Below are 21,240 nucleotides of genomic sequence, written 5' to 3'. Positions count from 1 at the left end.
TATTTTAAAATATATTTGCAATGAATATGCTGTTGGTCTTACAAAATTCTATCATGGGGTCTCCAGCATCATTTCTATTACCAATGTCATATTTTCCCACTATGGACCCTTCCTCGTTGTTTCTAACTTTTGCATTACAATAACTAAATAAGCATCAGTGAATCTTGATTGTGTATTTGATCAAAAAGAAGTAGGTAGACTTCTTCAATTTCATCATCATTGGCTTTAGTGGTTGGTGTGTAAGTTTTAATCCTAGTGGTAATTAACTGATTCTTCCTTGTTGTTTTTTTAAGTGCTATCGGGTTGGTTTCACCTCATAGTGACCCTGCATAGGGTTTCTGAGGCTTTAAATCTTCATGGAAGCAGATATCTCTTTCTTCTTTAGAGTGGCAGGTGGGTTTGAACCTTGGTCCTTGTGGTTCACAGTCCAGTGCTTATTGTGTGGAACCATCACTCTCCTGGTCTTCCTTGTAGGCATATGGATAGTATGTTATCACGACGATACTGTACTTCAAGATAGAGTTAGAAATGTTCTTTTTGACGATGAATGTGACACCATTCCTATTCAATTTGATGTTTCTGGCATAGTAAACTATATGATGGATTCAAAATGGACAATACTAGTCCATTTCAGCTCATTAACTCTAGAATATTGATCTTTATGCATTTCATTCCATTTTTGACAATTCTAATTTTCCTTGATTCATAATTTGTACAATCCATGTTCTGATTATTAATGGATGCTTGCATCTGTTTCTCCTCAATTTGAGTTGAGGCCAATTTTTTACCTTTATTTACCAATAAATGTCCCGAAAGCTTTGCTCCATTCATGTCATTATGATTAACTTTACTTTAAGGCAGCTCTTCCCCAGTAGTATTTGAGTGCCTTTCAATCCGAGGGGATCATCTTCTGGCATTATATTGGACTAGATCTGCTGTTATTCATGATGTTTTCATCTTCTGGCTCTTTATCTCACAATGTTCTGCCACTGTTCAGTGGCTAATCATTCTTTAAATAGTTCCCCTCTCCTTCTTCCTGCCTGTTTTAGTCTGGAAGCTCTGCTGAAGCTGTCTACCATGGGTGACCCTGCTGGTATTTAAAATACTGGTGGCACAGCTTCCAGCATCACAGCAACACACAGTCCAGTGCTTACCGTATAGAGCCACCACAGTATGACAGATGAGTGGTGGAAAGTTCTAGTAGCAATGGACAAATTGTTGATGGAGGAGAGTTATTAGACCAATGTCCTTAAGAGAATGGGATCTAGTACTCAAGGGGAAGAGTTCACTTTGCTTGGAGCAGGGATAGTTCTTTCATTGCAACAGGGAGACAAACCAGAGTCTTTGGGTCTGATCCCAGGTAAGTGGCAAAGATGGTGGAGACAGCTTGGGGTTCTCTTTCACTGCTACTATGTTTTCAGTGAAATGGAAGCTGGGTCATCAAAGGCACCGGAGGTTTGAGGAGACAGGAGATGTGAAATAGTCAAGAAACAAATGAACAGATGAGGGAAATGTATAATTCTCAATAGTAAGATTTATTGACAACATTAAGGACCCTCTTGAGGCCTATGACTATTACTTTGAGGTGAAACTGGTCAGTAAGTTTTAGTTTTCTCCAGGCAAATTCAATGCCTCGTACAGTCATGTAGTTGCCGGAGTCTTGGCTTTAACCAAGTAAGTAGAACAAAGTGAAAGACACAAAGCTGTTGAGGGTGGATACAATGGAGTAATGATAGTGATTGATCACAGACTGTAGGATAGAGGGGCATGCCTTAGTTATCCAGAGCAGCTATAAGAGAATACCACAAGTGGTTGGCTTTAATGAACTGAAATTTATTTTCTCACATGTAGGAGGCCAGAAGTTATAGATGTGAACTCTAAGGCAAACGTTCCTCTCTGACGGCTCTTGGGGAAGGTCATTATCTCTTCAGTCATTTCTTGGTTCCTTGGAAATCTCTGTGTGGCTTGGTATCATTCTTCCTCCAATTCTGTTTCTCTTATTTAATCTCTTTTATGTCTGTTGGTGTGATGCTGAAATACTGGCATGACACTGTAGGATTTGCACTGGGCTGTGAACCACAAGGCAGCAGATGTTCCTCGGAAACCCTCTACAGGGTCACTGTCGGTCTAAACCAACAGCACTTAACAACACATCTCAAAAGAGGTTAAGACATAACCTGTATGAATCCAGTCTCATTAACATAACAAAGACAGCCCATTTAAAAAAAAGAGATTATAATCAGAAGATTTACAGGTTAGGATTTATGAAACATATTTTTGGCGGATGTAATTCAATCCATAATGGGGAAGGGAGGGACATGAAGAAAGGTACAGTGAAAATATATAGGAGATGGTATGAGTGGTGGAGTTCAAGGATTGCTGGACGCAGGGAAAGGGTAGGAGGTGGGACTGATGGAGTGGGATGCTAACTCTAGCATGAGATTAGGGATGCCAGTGGCTAGGAAGGTGGAGAGAGGAGTTCACTGAAGAACAGCCAAGAGATGGGAAGGATAATTTACATGAATATTGACACGACTAACAATTAGGACATAACACATTCTTGGAAAGGATGGTGGTTTTCAGTCTGAAAACCACTTCCTAACACTTTTCTTAGGTGCCATCAAGTTGATTTTTGACTCATAGTAACACCATGTGGTAGAGTAGAACTGTCTGCCAAAGGCTTTCTGCTCCTATAAATATTTACGAGCTCGGAAACATTATACAGGGTCATTATACGATGGAACTAACAGGGCAGCATTTAACAACAAACGTTATGAGAGCAGATTACTGTATCTTTCTCTGAAGGGGCAGTTGAGTGGGCTCAAATGGCCAAGGTTTTGGCTAGCATCCAAATGCTTAACTGTTGTACCACAGGGCTCCTCCTCCTGACCACTTGTTGCTTTTGTGTGATGTCAACTCAGTTCTGACTCATAGTGACCCTGTATAGAGTTTCCATGAGATGATAGTGGGTTTGAACTGGCAACCTGCGGTTACCAGTCCAGCACTTTTCCTACAGGGCTACACTAGAGCTCCCTCTTGATCACTTATTTGTTGCTGTTTAGTGCCATCAAGTCAGTTCTGACTCATGTTGTTGTTAAGTCCTGTTAAGCCGGTTCCGACCCACAACAACCCTGTATAGGGCTACCAACATCAGCTGGTGAGCTTGAACCTCTGACCTTGCAGTTCAAATGGCTTTGCAGTCTGGCGCATTAACCCACAGTGCCACACCAGGATTCCTAGTGACCCTCTTCTGACACATAGTGTCTTCTGACTCATAGTGACACTCTATATAGGGTTTCTGAGGAGTGGTTGATGGATTTGAACTGACGACCTTGCAGTTCAAACTGACATTACGGTCGAGTGCTTATCCTACAGCACCACACCAGGACTCCTGATCACTAGGATATTTCTAATCAAAGTAAGATATCTATAAATCTTTCTAATTGGAGACTGGACAGATTTTCTAAAATAGTCTGATTTTTACTAAATGGTAAATATTGGGCATTTTAAATAGAAACCAGCCCATGGGTTTAAGACTCCTTAGTGACTCTTTGGTAAGCCTATGATGTACCTGGAGTCCTGGTGTAGCGCCCTAGGATAAGCACTTGACCTCAAGGTCAGCAGTTCAAACTAACCAACCGCTCCTCAGAAACCCTATACAGGATTGCTATGAGTTGGAATCGACTTCATGGCACTTCACAGCAACAATATGATGTACCTATACTTGGAGCCTGTGTCTTCTCTTTGGAATTGCTGATTTAATAAGTCCTGGTGTGGTGCTGTGGGTTAATGGGCCAGACTGCAAACCTGTTTGAATTGCAAGGTTGGCAGTTCAAGCTCACCAGCTGCTCCTTAGAAACCCTATACAGGGTGGCTATGGGTCAGAATAGACTCGATGGCACTTAACAACAACAACAGCAACAACCTTGTTAAGAATGCTGTTTATTGGTCCAGTGGTGAGGATTTTTGTTTTCTTTACATTGAGATGCATTCCATACTGAAGGCTGTGGTCATTGATCTTCATCAGTAAATATTTTAAGTTCTCACTTTCATCAAGCAAGGTTGTATCACCTGCATATTGCAGGTTGTTAATGAGTATTCCTGCAATTCTGATTCCACGTTTTTATTTGTATAATCCTCACCACTGGACCAATAAACAACATTCTTATCAATGGAGAAAAAGATAGAAGTCATCAAGGACTTCATTCTTCTTGGATCAACTATCAACACTCACAGAAACAGCAGTCAAAAAATCAAACGACGTATGGCATTAGGCAAATCTGCTGCACAAGACCTTTTTAAAGTGTTGAAGAGCAAAGATGTCAGCTTGAGGACTAAGGTGCGCCTGACCCAAGCCATGGTATTTTCAATCACCTCATATGCATGCAAAAGCTGGACAGTGAATAAGGAAGACCGTAGAAGAATTGATTCTTTTGAGTTATGGTGTTGGAGGAGGATATTGAAAGTGCAAGTGCCATGGGCTGCCAAAAGAACCAACAGTTCTGTGTGGGAAGAAGTGCAGCCAGAGTGCTCCTTGGAGGCCAGGATGGCCAAACTTCATCTCTCATACTTTGGACATATTGTCAGGAGGGACCAATCACTGGAGAAGGATATCATGTTTGGTAAGGTAGAGGGTCAGAGAAAAAGAGGAAGACCCCCAGCGAGATGGATTGTCCAAGTGGCAGCATCAATGGGCTCAAGCGTGGCAACTGTGAGGTTGGCCCAGGACCAGGCAGTGTTTCGTTCTGTTGTACGTAGAGGTGCTATGAGTCAGTACCAACTCGATGGCACCTAACAACAACAACAACCTTATTAAGCACCAGGAGTCCTGGTATGGTGCTGGGGGTTAATGAGCTAGACTGCAAAGCCATTTGAACTGCAAGGTCAGTGATTCGAGCTCACCAGCTGCTCCTTAGAAACTCTATACAGGTTGCTATGGGTCAGAATTGACTCGACAGCACTTAACAACAACAACAACAACCACCTTAGTAAAGTGGCACAGTGGATTAAACATTGGGCTCCTAATGATAAGGCCAGTGGTTCAAACCCACCAGCTACTCTGTGGGAGAAGCATGGAACTGTCTATTCCTGTAAAAATGTACAGTCTTGCAAACCCTAAGGAACAGTTCTGCTCTGTTCTGTAGGATTGTTGTGTGTTGGAATCTATTCAATGGTAATGGGTTTGGTTAGATTTGGACTAACAAGGTATGGAGGCACCTTGGTGATATAGTGTTTAAGTGCTCAACTGCTTGGTTTTTTTTTTTTTTTTAAACAAGGTATGTCAGCATTTCAAGGTGGTATTGCACATAGAAGAAACTGAGCCAAGTATTTGTAGGGTTGACTGAGGTGGTAGCAAACTTCTGAAAATTTGAACGCCAAAGAGAAATCTGTCCCACCCCACATGCAGTGTCTTACTACCACCCATGATAATCTTTCCTCCCCCTCCAACCGCAGCCCATGTTTGGAATAGCAGGGATGGGCTCCAAGTCCATGTTAGTGAACAGGTAAAGGAAGAGGCTACAAAGATTGAATTTGAAGAGAGGGACTGAGATGAAACACTGGCAAAATAAAAAAAAAACAAAAACCAGCAGGTAAAGGGAAGCAGCTGGCTGGAATTATTTCTGGCCTTTCCCATTTATCCAGCATGGTTTCAGCAGAGAAGAAAAACAAACTTTTTTTTGGGTATATGGCCTTACTCTCCAGTTTTAAATTAGATAAATAGAAGCGTAGTGAGGCATCGCTCAGCGGTGACTTTCTTCTCCTCTCCCAAGTCTCTTTTGTTTCTCCCAAGTCTTTTTTGTTTGTAATTCTCTTTGCGTCTTGTCTCTGACTCCCTCCCCACTCCACTTTCGCTTATATCTCCGCGTTGCTCTGCCTTCCTTCCTTTCTTTTTCTCCATTTCTTAGTCTCAGCCTTTTTGAGTGGCACAGAGGTGGGGTGTGAGGTGTATGATGTGAGGACGGACAATTACATGCAGCTGGAATAGTGCTTTCCATTCGGGAGCCAGACTTCTAGATGGTTCCCATGGAACGGCTATGTATGCTGTTACCCTCCAGATGGGTCTAGTTTTTCCTTAATTGAAGCTTTCTGTGCCCTGGAGAGAGTCCCTCAGAAAGTTGAATGCTGCAGAGTGATGTGGCTGCATACATTCTCCTCCACACGAAAGGTGGCTCAGATAAAATTTCCTGTGGGTTCAGGGAGAAAAATATTCAAAACCCAAAACAACCAAACCCGCTGTCATCAGGTTGATTCTGACGGCTACCTTATTAGGAGAGAGTAGGACTGTCTCCCGTGGGGTTTCCAAGGCTGTAATCATTACAAGGCAGCCTGCCACATCTTTCTCTTAAGGGGCAGCTGCTGACCTTGTGGTTAGCAGTTGAGTGCTAACCACTGTGCCATCAGGGCTCCTAAGAATGTTCAATAGGACACCAATCACCTACAAAGTTCTGTGGACACAGAGATACTTAGTTTTTTAATTGCCCACTTTCAAAAACAGGTATGTTACAGGCGTGAGCAGTTTATTAATATTTAGTTTAAAAACCATGAAGCACCCCTTTACTATAGAACACAATTCTACTCTGACACACATGGGGTTGCCCTGAGTTGGCATCAACTGGAGGGCAATTGGTGGTTTCTTTCTTTAGGGATCTATTGAGGGAAGTACTTAGCAAATGCTTATTGGATGGACGGATGGATGGATGGACGGATGGACGGATGGCTGAGTCTTGGAACATGGAGAACTTGGGCCACAGGGAAGTTGGATACCACTTAAGCTCTCCCAAGCTGGTTCCTTCTCCCTCTCTGCACTCACCCCAGCTGTAGGAAAGCTCTCTAAGAGCTCAAGGAAAGGCACAGGGAGACCCACCTCCCCCTGCTTCCTAGGAGAGGGGCCAGGAAACTCCCAGTGGAGCCCTGTGATACCTTCCAACACAGGAGGGAGAAAGCAGCTCTAGTCACTACATTGGCACCCTAGTCTCTACCCCTTCAGAAGCTCCTGCAGGAGCTCCTGGGGGCGGGGGGAGGGGGCGGCTACAGGGGTTCCATGCTTCAGGGCTTCACTCAACCCAGTTGAAGTGATACAAAACAGGGCAGGACAAATAGAAGGTTGGGGTGGCTGTGGTTGGCACCCCCTGCAGTGACCAGGAGTTGGATTTCTGAAGGCAACTCTAAGGCTCCAGGACCTGAAGCCAGGCCTGAGGTTGAGACTCCTGACTGTCACCATACCTATGGGTGGGGCCAGTTGTGGCTGGCAGTGCTGGCTGCTAGCGTGCTGAGGAGAGAGAGGGGCTGCAGTCCAGAAGGGTTCTCTCTTTCCCACTGTCCGAAGGTGAACGAATCCCTCCAGCTGAGGTCACGGGTGCAAGGGATGCTGTCTTCACAAGAAGAGCCTTTCTCTAGGTCAAGAAAAGCAATTCATTTGTTCTCTCCATTAGTTCACAGAGCACCCCACAGATGACAACTCACATTAATAGGTGCTTATGCACTGGACCCCAAGGTCAGTTTGAATGGCAAGGTTGGTGGTTCAAATTCACCTGCCTCTCCTCTGAAACCCTATACATGGTTATTATGAGTCGGAGCTGACTCAATGGCACTTAAAAACAACAACAAATTATGGGCCAAACACTGTTCCAATGATCTGCATGAATTTTTTTTTTAATCCTTGCAACAACCATCACCACAGTCTCTATTTTGCAGATGAGGGATGCAGGCCCAGTGAGGTTAACTAACATCCCGCTGGCCACTTAAGGGGGAGGCAGAGTCAGAATTCAAACTCAGATCATCCGGGTTTCTTCTTAGCCATTACACCCTGTGAACAGGCAGTGCCAGGAAAAGGAAGGGGCCAGTGTGGTTTGGATAGGTTAACTGAGTGAATTTCCCCAGGATATTAAGCTGAACTGGCAATGACCCTGAACTCAAATGGTCTTATGCCAGAGTCTTCTGTCCCTCATCCACTGGGCTCCAGCTACTCAAAGGGTAGCGGCTGCCCAACACTTAGGTTAGAAATGCAGACCCACTGATCAGAATCAGCATCTTAATAAGATCCCTGTTTAAAAGTTAAAGTTTGGGAAGCACTACAATAAACTGATAGGGAGTTGGAAGGTGCAACCATACAAGTAAACTTGGGCAGGTAGTTTTTTCAACCTGCAGGGAAAGGTAGCATTCTCCTCTTTCATCCAAGGGATTCAAGAGGCTGCCTTCCAAAGTGAAAGCCTGTACTGCCTGGTCCAAAAGGAGAAGAGGGGTTTCTTCAACCCCAAGAAAAGAGGACACAGGACATGCCAAGACTTGGAATTGCAATCAGAAATTCCGGATCATCATGGGAGTGGCCGCTCCCAGGACCCCAGAGAGCCAATGACTCTGAAATTCTGGCTATTCCTTCCAGTCCCAGGGATACATTTGTAAACTCACTATCCGCTTGGTCTTTTTTTCTAACTCTAACCTCATGGGGGTGTGCTTAGAGTATGTGTGTTTCATGTGTGTGTACAAAGAGAGAAATTAACCACCATTGTAGTAGCAGTCACATAACATGAGAAAATATTTTTAGACTTGGAAAATATCTGGGTCAGCATCAGCTCTACTTACCATTTAGAAACACGGGTTGTGAACTGGCAGTTTCTAAGCTGAATTTGGCCCAAAGAGATGTTCCATTTGCTCACTAAGTGTGGACTTATAAATCCCCTGCCCTCCAGCTCTTTTTGACTTATTGTGGGCCTATAGGACAGAATGGAACTGCACCTTAGCATTTCCAAGGTGATTATGGAAGCAGATGACTTCATCTTTCTCCCACGGAGGTCAGGTGGATTTCAACCACCCACTTTCCAGACAGCAACCGAACACTGAAACACTGCTCCACTAAGACTCTTTGGGAGTCTATACTGTGTTTTTATTTGGGGGTGGGGTGGGTTTAGAAGGGTACATCACATATTTGACAATACCAGGCCTGTGCCCCAACACAGCAACAATGAACTGAAGTTGAGTAGGCTTTGCTTTGTTGTTGCCACTCCTTATTACTCTGAATACTGAAGTCAAATGTCAGCTACCAGCTGCTGTTTTACTTATTACAGAGTGGAGAGAACTAACTGTATCTTATATCCATGTCAGGACCCCTGGTGGTACAGTCGGTGAAGCACTGGGCTGCCAACTGAAAAGTCACTAGTTCAAACCCACAGGGAGAAAGATGAAAAAGATGAGACAATTGGCTTCTGTAAATATTTACAGATTTGGAAATCCTTTATGGCCCTATGAGTCAGAATGGACTCAGTGACAATGGATTGGGGTTTTTCTTTCTTTATTTTGGTTATATCCTTGTCACCCAGTTAACACTGTCAGTGTGTTGTACTGTGGTGACTTGTATGTTGTGGTGATGCTGGAATCTCTGCCATCAGTATTTTAAATACAAGAATGGTCACCCTTGGTGGACAGGTTTCAGCTGAACTTTCAGACTAAGACAGAGTAAGAAGAAGGAGAGGTTGACTATTTCTGAATGTTTAGCCACTGAACACATTATGAATTGCAGTGGAACATGAGATGCAGTGAAGATGAGCCCCTCAGGTTGGAAGGTCCTCAAAATATGACTGCGGAAGAGCTGCCTCCTCACAGAGTTGACCATGATGACACAAATGGAGTAAAGCTTTTGGGACCTTCATTTTGTGATGGGGAACAACTCAAAATGAGGAGAAACAGCTGTAGAAATCCATAGTAATTAGAACAAGTAATGTAGGAAATATGAATCTAGGAATAATTGGAAGTTATAAAAAATGCAATGGAATGCATAAATATTGATATTCTGGGCATTAGTGAACTGAAATGGACTGATATTAGCCATTTCTACTATGTCGGGAATGACAAATTCAAAAGGAATGGTGTTGCATTCATCATCGAGAAGAATGTTTCAAGATCTATCTTGAAGTACAATGCCGTCTGTAGTATCCATATGCCTGGATACAAAGATCTGGAGTTGAACAAACAAAAGGGAAGAATACACTCAGCATTTCTTAATGCGCTTGAGAAAAAACTCAAGCCTCAACTAGAAGAATTCTATGGGCAAATATTGAATGAATGATGCAAAAAGAAGATGGAAGGAATCCACAGAGTCACCCTACCAAAAGGAAATGGTCGATATTCAACCATTTCTAAACTTAGTGTATGATTAAGAACCAATGGTACTGAAAGTCGCCCAAGCTGCACTGAAGGTATTTGCAAAAAACAAGCTTCCAAAAATTGTTGGACTATAAATTGAAATCTTTCAACAAACTGACAAAACACTGGAGGCACTCACCCATCTATGCCAAGAAATTTGGAAGCCAGCTACCTGGCCAACTGACTGGAAACAATCCATATATGCCCTCATTCCAAAGAGAGGTGACCCAGTGGAATTCAGAAATCACTGAACAATATTATTAATATCACATGCAAGTCAAATTTTGCTGTAAAAAAATTTTTTTTAATGGCTGCAACAGTACACAGACAAGGAACTGCCCCAAACACAAGCTGAAACTAGAAGAGAACATGAAGCTAGAGGTATCATTGTTGACATCAGATGGGTTTTAGCTGAAAGCAGAGACTACCAAAAATATGTTTACTTGTGCTTTATTTATTGACTATGCAAAGACTTTCTTTCAACTAGATGGATCATGACAGGCTATGGATAACATTGTAAAAAATGGATATTCCAGAACACTTGATTGTGCTCATGAGTAACCTGTATATAGACCAAGAGGCAGTCATTCAAATAGAACAAGAGGACACTGAATGGTTTCATATCAGGAAAGGTGTGTGTCAGGTTTACAGCCTTTCACCATACTTACTCAATGTGTATGCTGAACAAATAATTCATCAAGCTGGATTATGGGGAAAAGAGAGTGGCATCAGACTGGAGGAAGACACATTAACAACCTGCAGATGGAATCCTGGTGTGGCGCTGAGGGTTAATGTGCCAGACAGTGGAGCCGTTTGATCCGCAAGGTCGTCAGTTCAAGCTCATCAGCTGCTCCTCAGAAACCCTATACAGGGTCGCTACCAACTCTACGGCACTTCACAAAAACAACAATATGCAGATGATACAACTTTGCTTGATGAAAGCAAAGAGGATTTTAAATACTTACTGATTGCAGATCAAAGCCTTCAGTATGGGTTGCACCTCAACGTAAAGAAAACAAAAATCCTCACACCACTGTAGCAAAAAATGACATCATGATAAATGGAGAAAAGATTGAAGTTGTCAAAGACTTCATTTTGCTTGGATCCACCATCAACACTCGTGAAAGTAGCAATCAAGAATGAAACAACATATTGCATTAGGCAAATCTGCTGCACAAGACTCTTTCAAGTGTTCATGAGATGGATTGGTACAGTAACAACAACAATGGACTCAAGTGCAGCAGCAACTGTGAGGATGACTCAGGACCGGACGGTGTTTTGGTCTGTTGTACAGAGCATCATTTTAAGTCAGAACTGACTCGAGGGCATTTAACAACAACATGCACATGTGAAATTTGGTCAAAGAATAAGGAACACCATAGAAGAATTGATGCAATTGAGTTGCAGTGTTGGAGAAGAATATTAAAAGTAGCATGAACTGCCAGAAGAGCAAATCTGTGTTGAAAGAAGTACAGCCAGAATGCTCCTTAGAAGCCAGCATGGCTAGAGCTTGTCTCTCATACTTTGGACATATTATCAGGAGGGATCAGTCTCTGGAGGACATCATGTTTGGTAAAGTGGAGGGTCAGTGAAAAAGAGGAAGAGTCCCAATGTGATGTATGGGCACAGTGGCAGCAGCAACAGGCTCAAACATAGCAATGATCATGAGATGGCACAGGACTGTGCAGTGTTTCATTCTGTTGTGAATAGGGTCACTATGAGTCAGAACCAACTCGATGAACCTAAAAACAACAACAGAACGTAGACATAGAGATCCAGCTGCCATGTCTAGACTGTGTCATGCTTCCTCACCTCCATTCTCTTTTTCCTTGAATGTCCTGCCTCAATGATTTAGGCCACCTCCCTTGTATTCATCCTCCATGACTCAACCCAGACACCAGAGCCTCCAGAACAACTTCCTGGGAGGAGTTAGGTACTCCCTTCTTTGCCCTCCTTTGACACCCCAGGCATGAACTTTAGATGTTGCCATGAAGGAGAGGTTTTGTAACTTTGAGATGCACCCATCTTACACCACCAAATCATAAGCCCCTTGAAGGAAGGTCTGTGTCTTCCTCTTGGTGACCCAGAGCCTGCCTCAGTGCTTGACACTTACCAGGAGCCCAATACCTATTTGAGAATGAAAAAACTGAATGAATGAATGATTACTGCAGTAGTCCAGGCGGCTCTATAAACATAGAACTGGAGTAGAGAATGTAAGAAAGATCTTAAAGAAAGAAATCAGTGGAACTTGGTATCAAATTGACTATGGTGGGCAAAGAGCGTAAAGGAAACCAAACTAAAGCACAGAGAAAGGAGGTGATCCAGACAACGCCAGGAGAGTAAGGGTAGGTGTTGGGGAGATGTTTATATCTTTATCCATGCAGAACAGAAAGTTCTAGAGATGGAGTATCCCGGACCGTCCTTTACCTGAGCTGTTCTTGTTACTCTCCATCTTTTTACTGCTCCTGGAACTCCAGCCATTTCAGGATCAAAGAAAGGAGGTCAAAAGGAAAAGAATATAGCATTAAACTCTTACTGCAAATCTTACTTCTAATTCCATTTTTCTTGACTCAAAAGCTTTAGAGTCGGATATAAATACAAAGTTGACCTGCCGAGGGTGCAACGCATATTGAAGAACCAAAAGAAGATATAGAAATGGAGGAGGTGGAGCTGAGGGTTGGGAGCCAAGTTTGCTGAGGGGGAGTGGGTGTGACTCCATCTGTTCAGTCCTGGGTCTCAGCCATTGATTTGACTTGCTGTGAGCTGCATATTGTTGCCAATGTACAAAAACTTATCTAATTGCAACCAGACTAGATAGAGCATGCTAGAATAAGGGGTAAAATCATCATTGAGGCCTTTGTTCCGGGACATTAAAGAGAAGAAATGAAATGACTGTACAAAGCAATTCCTGAGATAATAGAGACGCAGAAATTATTTCCCCCCTATTTCCTGTAGCTCTCTGGTCCATTTTATACACGAAACCCCAAAGATCTTTAATCCGAGCTATGAAATCATCTCTTGCAGGCACTCACTAGGTTGCCACAGCTTCCTAGTTCATTTCCATACCTACCCTCCAATCGCTTCTAATCTACCGTCACTGCAACTGCAAAAAAGTGAATTGGATTGTATCATTTCCTTAGCCTGTTAAGGTTTGCAACCAATGTCCTGAAACAAAATGTGTATACATTGTTGAATGGAAAATGAATTTGCTCCATAAACATTCACCCAAACTACAATAAAAAGTTCAAAAACAATAAAATAAATAAAACATGTATGAGTCGGTTCCGACTCGATGGCACCTGACAACAACAACAACAATAAGGCTCCCATTGCTCTGGTAGCATAATGGATTACGAGCTGGGCTGCTAACTGCAAGGTCAGCAGTTCAAGTCTACCAGTTGCTCTGTGGGAGAAAGATGAGGTTTTCTGCTTACAGCCTCGGAAATCAGTTACAGGGTTGCTATGAGTCGGAATTTACTCAGTGGTATGCCACCACCACCACAGGCTCCTATTATACTAATGAACTAGTCTGACCTCCCAGGTCCTGTCTGGGCCTGGCACCTGCCCACTTCTACTTATTGCTTTCCGCCTTAGCCCCCATTCCCCTTGACCGCCTACTTTTCGTTCCTGCAACTCACAAAGCTTTCTCTTCCAGTTGACACCTGTTGTTTCCTTGGCTTGCAAAGCTCTTCACCACCCTTTACTAAGCTAGTCCCTATACCTCCTTCAAAGTCAGCCTTCTCACTCTCCCTTTTCTGCTCTTTTGAGTGCACAGCACCTAAGTGTGTGTTGGACATGCATCTATTGAGAAAGGAGAATGCATTTCCTAACCTTTCTTGCAGCTGGGTGGAGCCTTGTAATTGTGTTGGGGTCATGTGACTGTATTGTGACCAATGAGATATGAGCAGAAGTCATCCTTTAAATAGTAACAAAACTCAGTGATTTAATGTTTTTTGAGACAGTAAGGGTTGCTTCAAAATATTTCTGTTAGAGTCCAGTGCCCCTGAGTTCAGCGATGACAACTTATTCTGAAATGTTTCAATTATGGATATCATTGTATAATATTCAGTTACATCCTCCTTAACATACTCTTTAACATCAGTCAACTTGAGTCTTTTTCTTGTCAATACTTTTGTTTCAACCTCCAATCCAAGTTAGATTTAATAAGAGAGGGCTTCAAAAAGTTCGTGGAAAAAATTTCATTATCTTTCAATTCCATGAACTTTTTGAAGCCCTCTGGTATAAATTAATATTTTTGAGAGCTTAAGTATATTTCTTCTAAGTCTGCTGAGGAATACGCTAAGTAGTTGATGCTTCCGATCCTGGCACTAGCTAGACGAGGTTGGTACAAGTATCGTTTCCATTTTATAGATGTGAAAACTGAGGTTTAGAGAAATTAAACTACAGGCCTAAGCCAGGTCTACGGGTTTTCACTTCACCGCCAGCAGTCAGAAAGAACACTGATTGTTCTTCCCTGAGCTGTTGGTCTAACCGGTTCCTATTGGGACAAAAGACTGTTCCATCTGACATATTTTCATTTTTCTCTTTTGGTGACACGAACAAATTTATTTCTGTTCTCCCTTTTCTTCTAAGCTCCAAAGTTCACTAGGACACTGGGTGCCCCATGGTTTAAGTGCTCTTGGTGTCCATTTTCCCAACACCAACCGCTCTTAAGATTTAACTCTAGAGTTGTCTGTACGTTTTCCCAGGCAGGAGATGATAAACCTGTAAAACAAACTCTACATTTTGAAAATGACCACAGAAACCCTGTAACGTCTAAGCAGAGGCTGTTGTTGTTAAGTGCCGTCAAGTCGGTTCCGATTCATAGTCACCCTGTATAGGGTTTCCAAAGGAGCGGCTGGTGAGTCGGAAGCGCTTCAAACCCACCTTGCTGTCCAGCTCATTATCCCACAGCATCACATCAGGCTAGGGAGGGGTCAATGAACCAAACAGATAGGCAATGTTTAAACAATGCTTTGGTTATTGCGCTGCAGCACTAGGAAAGGGATTGGAAGTTACCAGTTACCATCAAGTCTATTCCAACTCATAGTGACCCCATGTGTGTCAGAGTCAAATGGTATTTCATAGAGTTTTCAGAAGTAGATCTCCAGATTTTTCTTCTGAGGCACCTTACCGTGGACTTGTACCTCCCTCCAGCCTTTATGTTAGCAGCTGAGCCCATTAACTATTTTTGCTTCCCCAGGATTTCAGATTGAAGTTAGATTTCACCTGGCTTTCCCAAGTTACAATTTTTTCTCATTATTGGGAAGTTGCATAACATTAAAAAACATTTTCCCCCCTCTGGAGTTGAATAAGTCTTGAAGGAGAAGGAGGCAAGAAAAACTAATACAAGTTTACCCTGAGTCAACGATCAAGACAGGATACAGAGGACAGTACGTTTGCCTCCTTCCTGTGCTCATTAACCAAAACATTTCGTTTCTGGCTCGTACAGCCCAGACCATCTGCGTTACATGGAGGGTTATCCAAAGCTGACCTGATTTAAGTCATGTACCTGAACTGGTTCTGCTGGTGCAAATCGGCAAAAATCTGGGAGAGGGCCTCACTCTCCCCCTTGGCCATCAACTGCATGAGGCTCTCGCTGGGTTGGGAGGCTGGGAGGTTATTCTGGGGAAAAAAGCAAAGTCAAGTGGTTAAGTCCTGAGGGTCTCTGCATTTTCCAGACCCTGAAGCACTGGGACTCAACCTCTCTGTTCCTTAAAGCAATCATGCCAGCTGCTCGGAGAGCAGTTCTGGGTCTTGTCTATTTGCTTACACCTCCTGTATGGATAGTATCTTCATTGAATATTTTAGTATAATTTAGTAGACAACCTATTTTGTTGTTATGTGCCATTGAGCTGGTTCCAAGTCATAGTGATCCTCTGTGACACAGTAGAATTGCCCCATAGGACTCCTTAGGTTGTAATCTTTATGGTTACAGATTGACAGGTGTTTTCTCCCGGGAAACTGCTGAGTGGGTCGAAACCTTTTTGATTATCAGTCAAGTACTTAACTTATGTACCACCAGGGGTCCTTGATAACCGACTAATATGCCTTAATGCAATTTATGGCCGATTGATAAAAAATCTTGCTCTTGGATATAGAGAAGCTGAAGCAAATGGAAGAAATGATGACATGAAAGAGCAGACCAAAACATTTCTAAGAGCAACTTGGGAAGACAAAGTTATTATTATTATAATGAAATGAACAAAAACCTGGAGTTAGAAAACCAAAAAAGATGAACACATTCAGCATTCCTCAAGCTGAAAGAACTGAGGGGAAAAAAAATCAAGCCTCAGTTTGCAATATTGAAGGAAACTCTATGGACAACAGATGGAATGGTACAAGAAGCATTTAAAAAGATGGAAAGAATACATAGAGTCACCGTACCAAAAATAATTGGTATGGTCAGCCATTTCAAGAAGTAGCATCTAATCTAGAACTGATGGTATTGAAGGAAAAAGTTCAAACTATACTGGCTGTTGTTGTTGTTATGTGCCATTGAGTCGGTTCCTACCCACAATGACCCTATATAGGGTTTCTCAGGAGTGACTGGTGAGCTTGAACTGCCAGCCTTGCAGTTCAAACTACACTGGAGGCAGTAGCAAAAAACAAGGCTCCAGGAATTGACAAAATACAAACTGGAATCTTTCAACAAACAGATGCAGCACTGGAGGCATTCACTTATCTATGCCAAGAAATTTGGAAGATAGCTACCTGACCAACAGATTGGAAGAGATCCATATTTGTGCCCATTCCAAAGAAAGGTGACCAAACAGGATGTGAACATCATCAAACAATATCCTTACTGTCACATGCAAGTAAGATTTTGCTAAAGACCTTTAAGGAACAGTTGCAGCAATACATCCACAGGGAACTGTAAGAAATTCAAGCCGGATTTAGAAGAGGATGTGGAGTGAGGGATATCATTGCTAAGGTCAGATAGATAGATCTTGGCTGAAAGCAGAGAATACCAGAAAGATGTTTGCTTGTATTTGACTGGCTATTCAAATGCATTTGACTGTGTGGATCATAACAAACTATAGGTCACATAGGGAAGAATGGGAACTCGAGAACAGTTGTGTTCACGACGAACCTGCACATAGAACAAGATGCAGTTGTTTAACAGAAAAGGGGATAGTGAGTGGTTTATAATCAGGAAAGGTATGTGCCAGGGCTATATCCTTTCACCATACTTATTCAATCTGCATGCTAAACAAATCATCTGAGAAGCGGGACTATATGAAGAAGAATGCGGCATCAGGATTGGAGGAAGGCTCTTTAACTACATGTGATATACAGATGACACAACCTTGTTTACTGGAAGTAAAGAGGACTTGAAGCACTTGCTGATGAAGATCAAAGATCACAGCCTTCAGTATGGATTACAACTCAATATAAAGAAAGCAAAAATCCTCACAACTAGACCAATAAACAATATCATGATAAATAGAGAAAAGATTGAAGGAAGTTGTCAAGGAATTCATTTTACTTGAATCTATAATCAATGTTCATGGAAGCAGCAGTCAGGAAACCAAATGACTTATTTATTGCATTGGGCAAACCTGCAAAACACCTTTTTAAAGTGTTCAAGAGCAAAGATGTCAGTTTGAGGACTAAAGTACACCTGACCCCATGCATGGTATTTTTTCAATTACCTCATACGCATATGAAAGCTGGATAATGAATAAGGGAGACCATAGAATTATTCATAAGGTTTCAATGACTAAATATTCTGAACTAGTCTGTCTCTCTTTCTTCCTATAATATACACTTAGGACATATTATCAGGAGGGACCAGTCACTGGAGAAGGATATCAAGTTTGGTAAAGTGGAAGGTCAGAGAAAAAGAGAAAGACCCCCAACTAGATGAATTGGCAAAGAGGCAGCAGCGATGGGCTCAGGTGTAGCAACAAGTATGAGGTTGGCTCAGGACTGAACAGTGTTTCATTCTGTGTGCATAGGGTCACTATGAGTTGGTACTGACTCGATGGCACCTAACAACAACAACAACAACAATAAAGAATCAATGCATTTGAATTATGATGTTTGTGAAGAATAGTGAAAACATCAAGGCCTGCCAGAAGAACAAACAAATGTCTTGGAAGAAGTACAGCTAGAATGTTCCTTAATGATTATGAGACCTTGTCTCACATATAAATGGCATCATATCAGGTAAAGTGGAGCATTAGCAAACCAGAGGAAAACCCTCAATGAGATGAGTTGACACAGTGGTTGCAAAAATGGCAATTATGACATGACAATTATGAGGCTGGTGCAACAGTGTATAGTGCTCTGTTATGCTTATATTTAAATTTAGGATCATTGTAGGAATCTAACGAATGTTTAAAATAGTAACTTCTCTAAGAAAAATTCTGTATTTTTATACCTGGGTAAAATTTCTTTACTGCTCCATTGTGCATGCTATCTATTTTTATTCATTCATTCACCCATCTATCTATTTAATATTTATTAAATGCCAGTGATGAATTGGCCTTAACCAAAATTTAAAACTTTAACTCTTCAAAATGTATCGTTATGAAAATGAAAAGGCAATCCACAGACAGAGAGAAAGTATTTTCAAATTATGTGAGGGAGCTTCAAAAAGTTCATGGAAAACTGGATTTAAAATATAGAGGAATTTCTTTTTGAAGCTCCCTCATATATGTAAGGCCTTCTATCTATAATATATAAAGAACTCTTACAACTCAATAAAAAGACAAAATCTGATTTTACAATGGGCAAGCAATTAGCATAGGTATTTCACCAAAGAAGATACATGAATAGCTAACAAACTCATGAAAAGCTGTTCAATATCATTAGTCATCAGAGAAATACAAATAAAAATCACAGGAACATACCACTACACATCTACTAGAATGGTGACAATAAAGAATGTCAAATAATTCCACTGGGACAGCTAAGGTAAGAAAAACAAAACACAAAACCCAGAAATAGCAACTGTTGGTGAGAATGTGGGAAAATAGAACCTTAATCATTGCAAAATAGTACAGCTGTAAAAAGTAATGTGGTGGTTCCTCAAAAAACTACAAGTATGACCCAGCAATTCCAATCCTAGGCACATGCCCAAAAGCAGACATCTAGAGATTTTTATGCCAATGTTCATTGCAGCATTGTTTACAAAAACCCAAGATAGAGACAACCTAAATGCCCATCACTAAATGAATGGATAAACAAAATGTGGCACATACATTTGTTGTTGTTAGGTGCCGTTGAGTCAGTACCGACTTATAGTGACCCTATGCACAACAGAACGAAACACTGCCTGATCCTGGGCCAACCTCACAATCATTGCTATGCTTGAGCCCATTGATGCTGCCATTTTGCCAATCCATTTTGCTGGGGGAGGGGGGTCTTCCTCTTTTTCTCTGACCTTCCACCTTACCAAACATGATAGCCTTCTCCAGTAACTGGTTCCTCCTGACAATACGTCCGAACTATAAGAGATGAAGTCTGGCCATCCTGGCTTCCAAGTACTTCACCAACACAGATCTATTTGTTCTTTTGGCAGTCCATGGTACTTGTAATATTCTCCTCCAGCACCATAACACAAATGCATCAATTCTTCTACTGTCTTCCCTATTCATTGTCCAACTTTAACATGCATATGAGGTTATTGAAAAATACCATGGCTTGAGGAAGGTGCACCTTAGTCCTTAAACTGACATCTTTGCTCTTCAACACTTTAAAAAAAGGTCTTGGGCAGAAGATTTGCCTAATGCAATATGTCGTTTGATTTCTTGACTGCTGCTTCCATGAGTGTTGATGGTTGATCCAAGAAAAATGAAGTCTTTGACAATTTTAATCTTTTCTCCATTGATAAGAATGGCATTTATTAATCCAGTGGTGAGGATTTTTTGTTTTCTTCACATTGAGATGCAATCCATACCTAAGGCTGTGATCTTTGATCATCATATATACAGTGGAATATTACTCAGCCGGTAGGAGAAATGAAGTCTTGATACATGCTATAGTATGGAGAGAGAGCCTGAAGACATTATGCTAAGTGAAATAGGACAAAGGCAAAACTATTGTATAACCTCACTTACATAAAAAGATTTTGTCGTTGTTAAGTGCTGCTTAGTTGGTTTCAACTCATAGGGACCCTGTATAGGGTTTCCAAAGAGTTGTTGGTGAGCATGCACTGCCAATCTTGTGGTTCAAACCGACCTTGCAGTCCAGCACATTAACCCCCAGTGCCACACTAGAACTCCTATGTAAAAAGACCAGAAAAGGCAAATATATAGAGACCTCATGTTGTAAGGAGATCTGATAGCGTAGTGGTTACGAATCGGGTTGCAAACCTTAAGGTCAGCAGTTTGAAACTATCAGCCTCTCTGTGGGAGAAAGATGAGGGTTTCTGTTCCCGTAAAGATTTACAGCCTCGGAAACCCTGTACAGGGTCGCTATGGGTCAGAACCGATTCGACGGCACTTAACAACAACATGTGGCATTGTGGGTTAATGCATTGGATTGTGAGGTCAGTTTGAACCACAAGGTCGGCAGTTCAAGCTCACTAGTTGCTCCTCAGAAACCCTATACAGGGTTGCTATGGGTTGGAACCGACTTGACGGCATTTCACAACAACAACAAAGTTTATTAATGGTTGTCAGGGCAGAAATGAGGGGGGAAATGGGAATTAATGGTGATGGAATCTCGCATTCATTAAGGATAGGGTTGCATGGCCAATTATGTCATCGTTGCCAATAAGTTGTAAAGCTATAAGGAGCTGAACATGCTAAAGTGTGTGATAGAAGTATGTACAACAAGGGGAACAGATGCTGAGGCCGTTCATACAACCAAACACCTCATGGAATTCGGTTCCTTGGTCTGGAGGCGTAGGGTCATGGTTTCATGGAACATCTCAGTTAACTGGACTCATAATCTATTTCGTGCTTTGCTTCTCTCTCTTAGTTCGTTGCATTGTATCTGGGGTCTCAAAGGTTTGCAAACAGCCATCCAAAACACAATTGGTCTCTATTCACCTAGCAACTAAAGGAGAGTCAGACATAGGAGAAAGGTAGGAGATGTGTGGTTAATTTCCTCCACAGACAACTAACTGCCTCCTTTGCCATGAAACCA

At 41.9% G+C, this 21,240-nt stretch overlaps 1 protein-coding gene across 1 annotated transcript in view; it reads right to left on the bottom strand.

The window, feature by feature from the left end:
* Window positions 1-2,369: 2,369 nt before the first annotated feature.
* Window positions 2,370-21,240, bottom strand: part of FAM71F1 (family with sequence similarity 71, member F1) — a 27,925-nt gene continuing 9,054 nt past the window's right edge. The window contains 5 exon segments of the mRNA XM_006861219.1: window positions 2,370-2,458; window positions 7,225-7,246; window positions 7,249-7,394; window positions 12,568-12,605; window positions 15,653-15,765. Coding sequence (XP_006861281.1) covers window positions 2,370-2,458; window positions 7,225-7,246; window positions 7,249-7,394; window positions 12,568-12,605; window positions 15,653-15,765 — 408 coding nt within the window.

This window comes from Chrysochloris asiatica, unplaced genomic scaffold, assembly GCF_000296735.1.
Source record: "Chrysochloris asiatica unplaced genomic scaffold, ChrAsi1.0 scaffold00041, whole genome shotgun sequence".
NCBI classification, from domain to species: domain Eukaryota; kingdom Metazoa; phylum Chordata; class Mammalia; order Afrosoricida; family Chrysochloridae; genus Chrysochloris; species Chrysochloris asiatica.
This window is presented reverse-complemented; position numbering and strand designations above follow the sequence as displayed.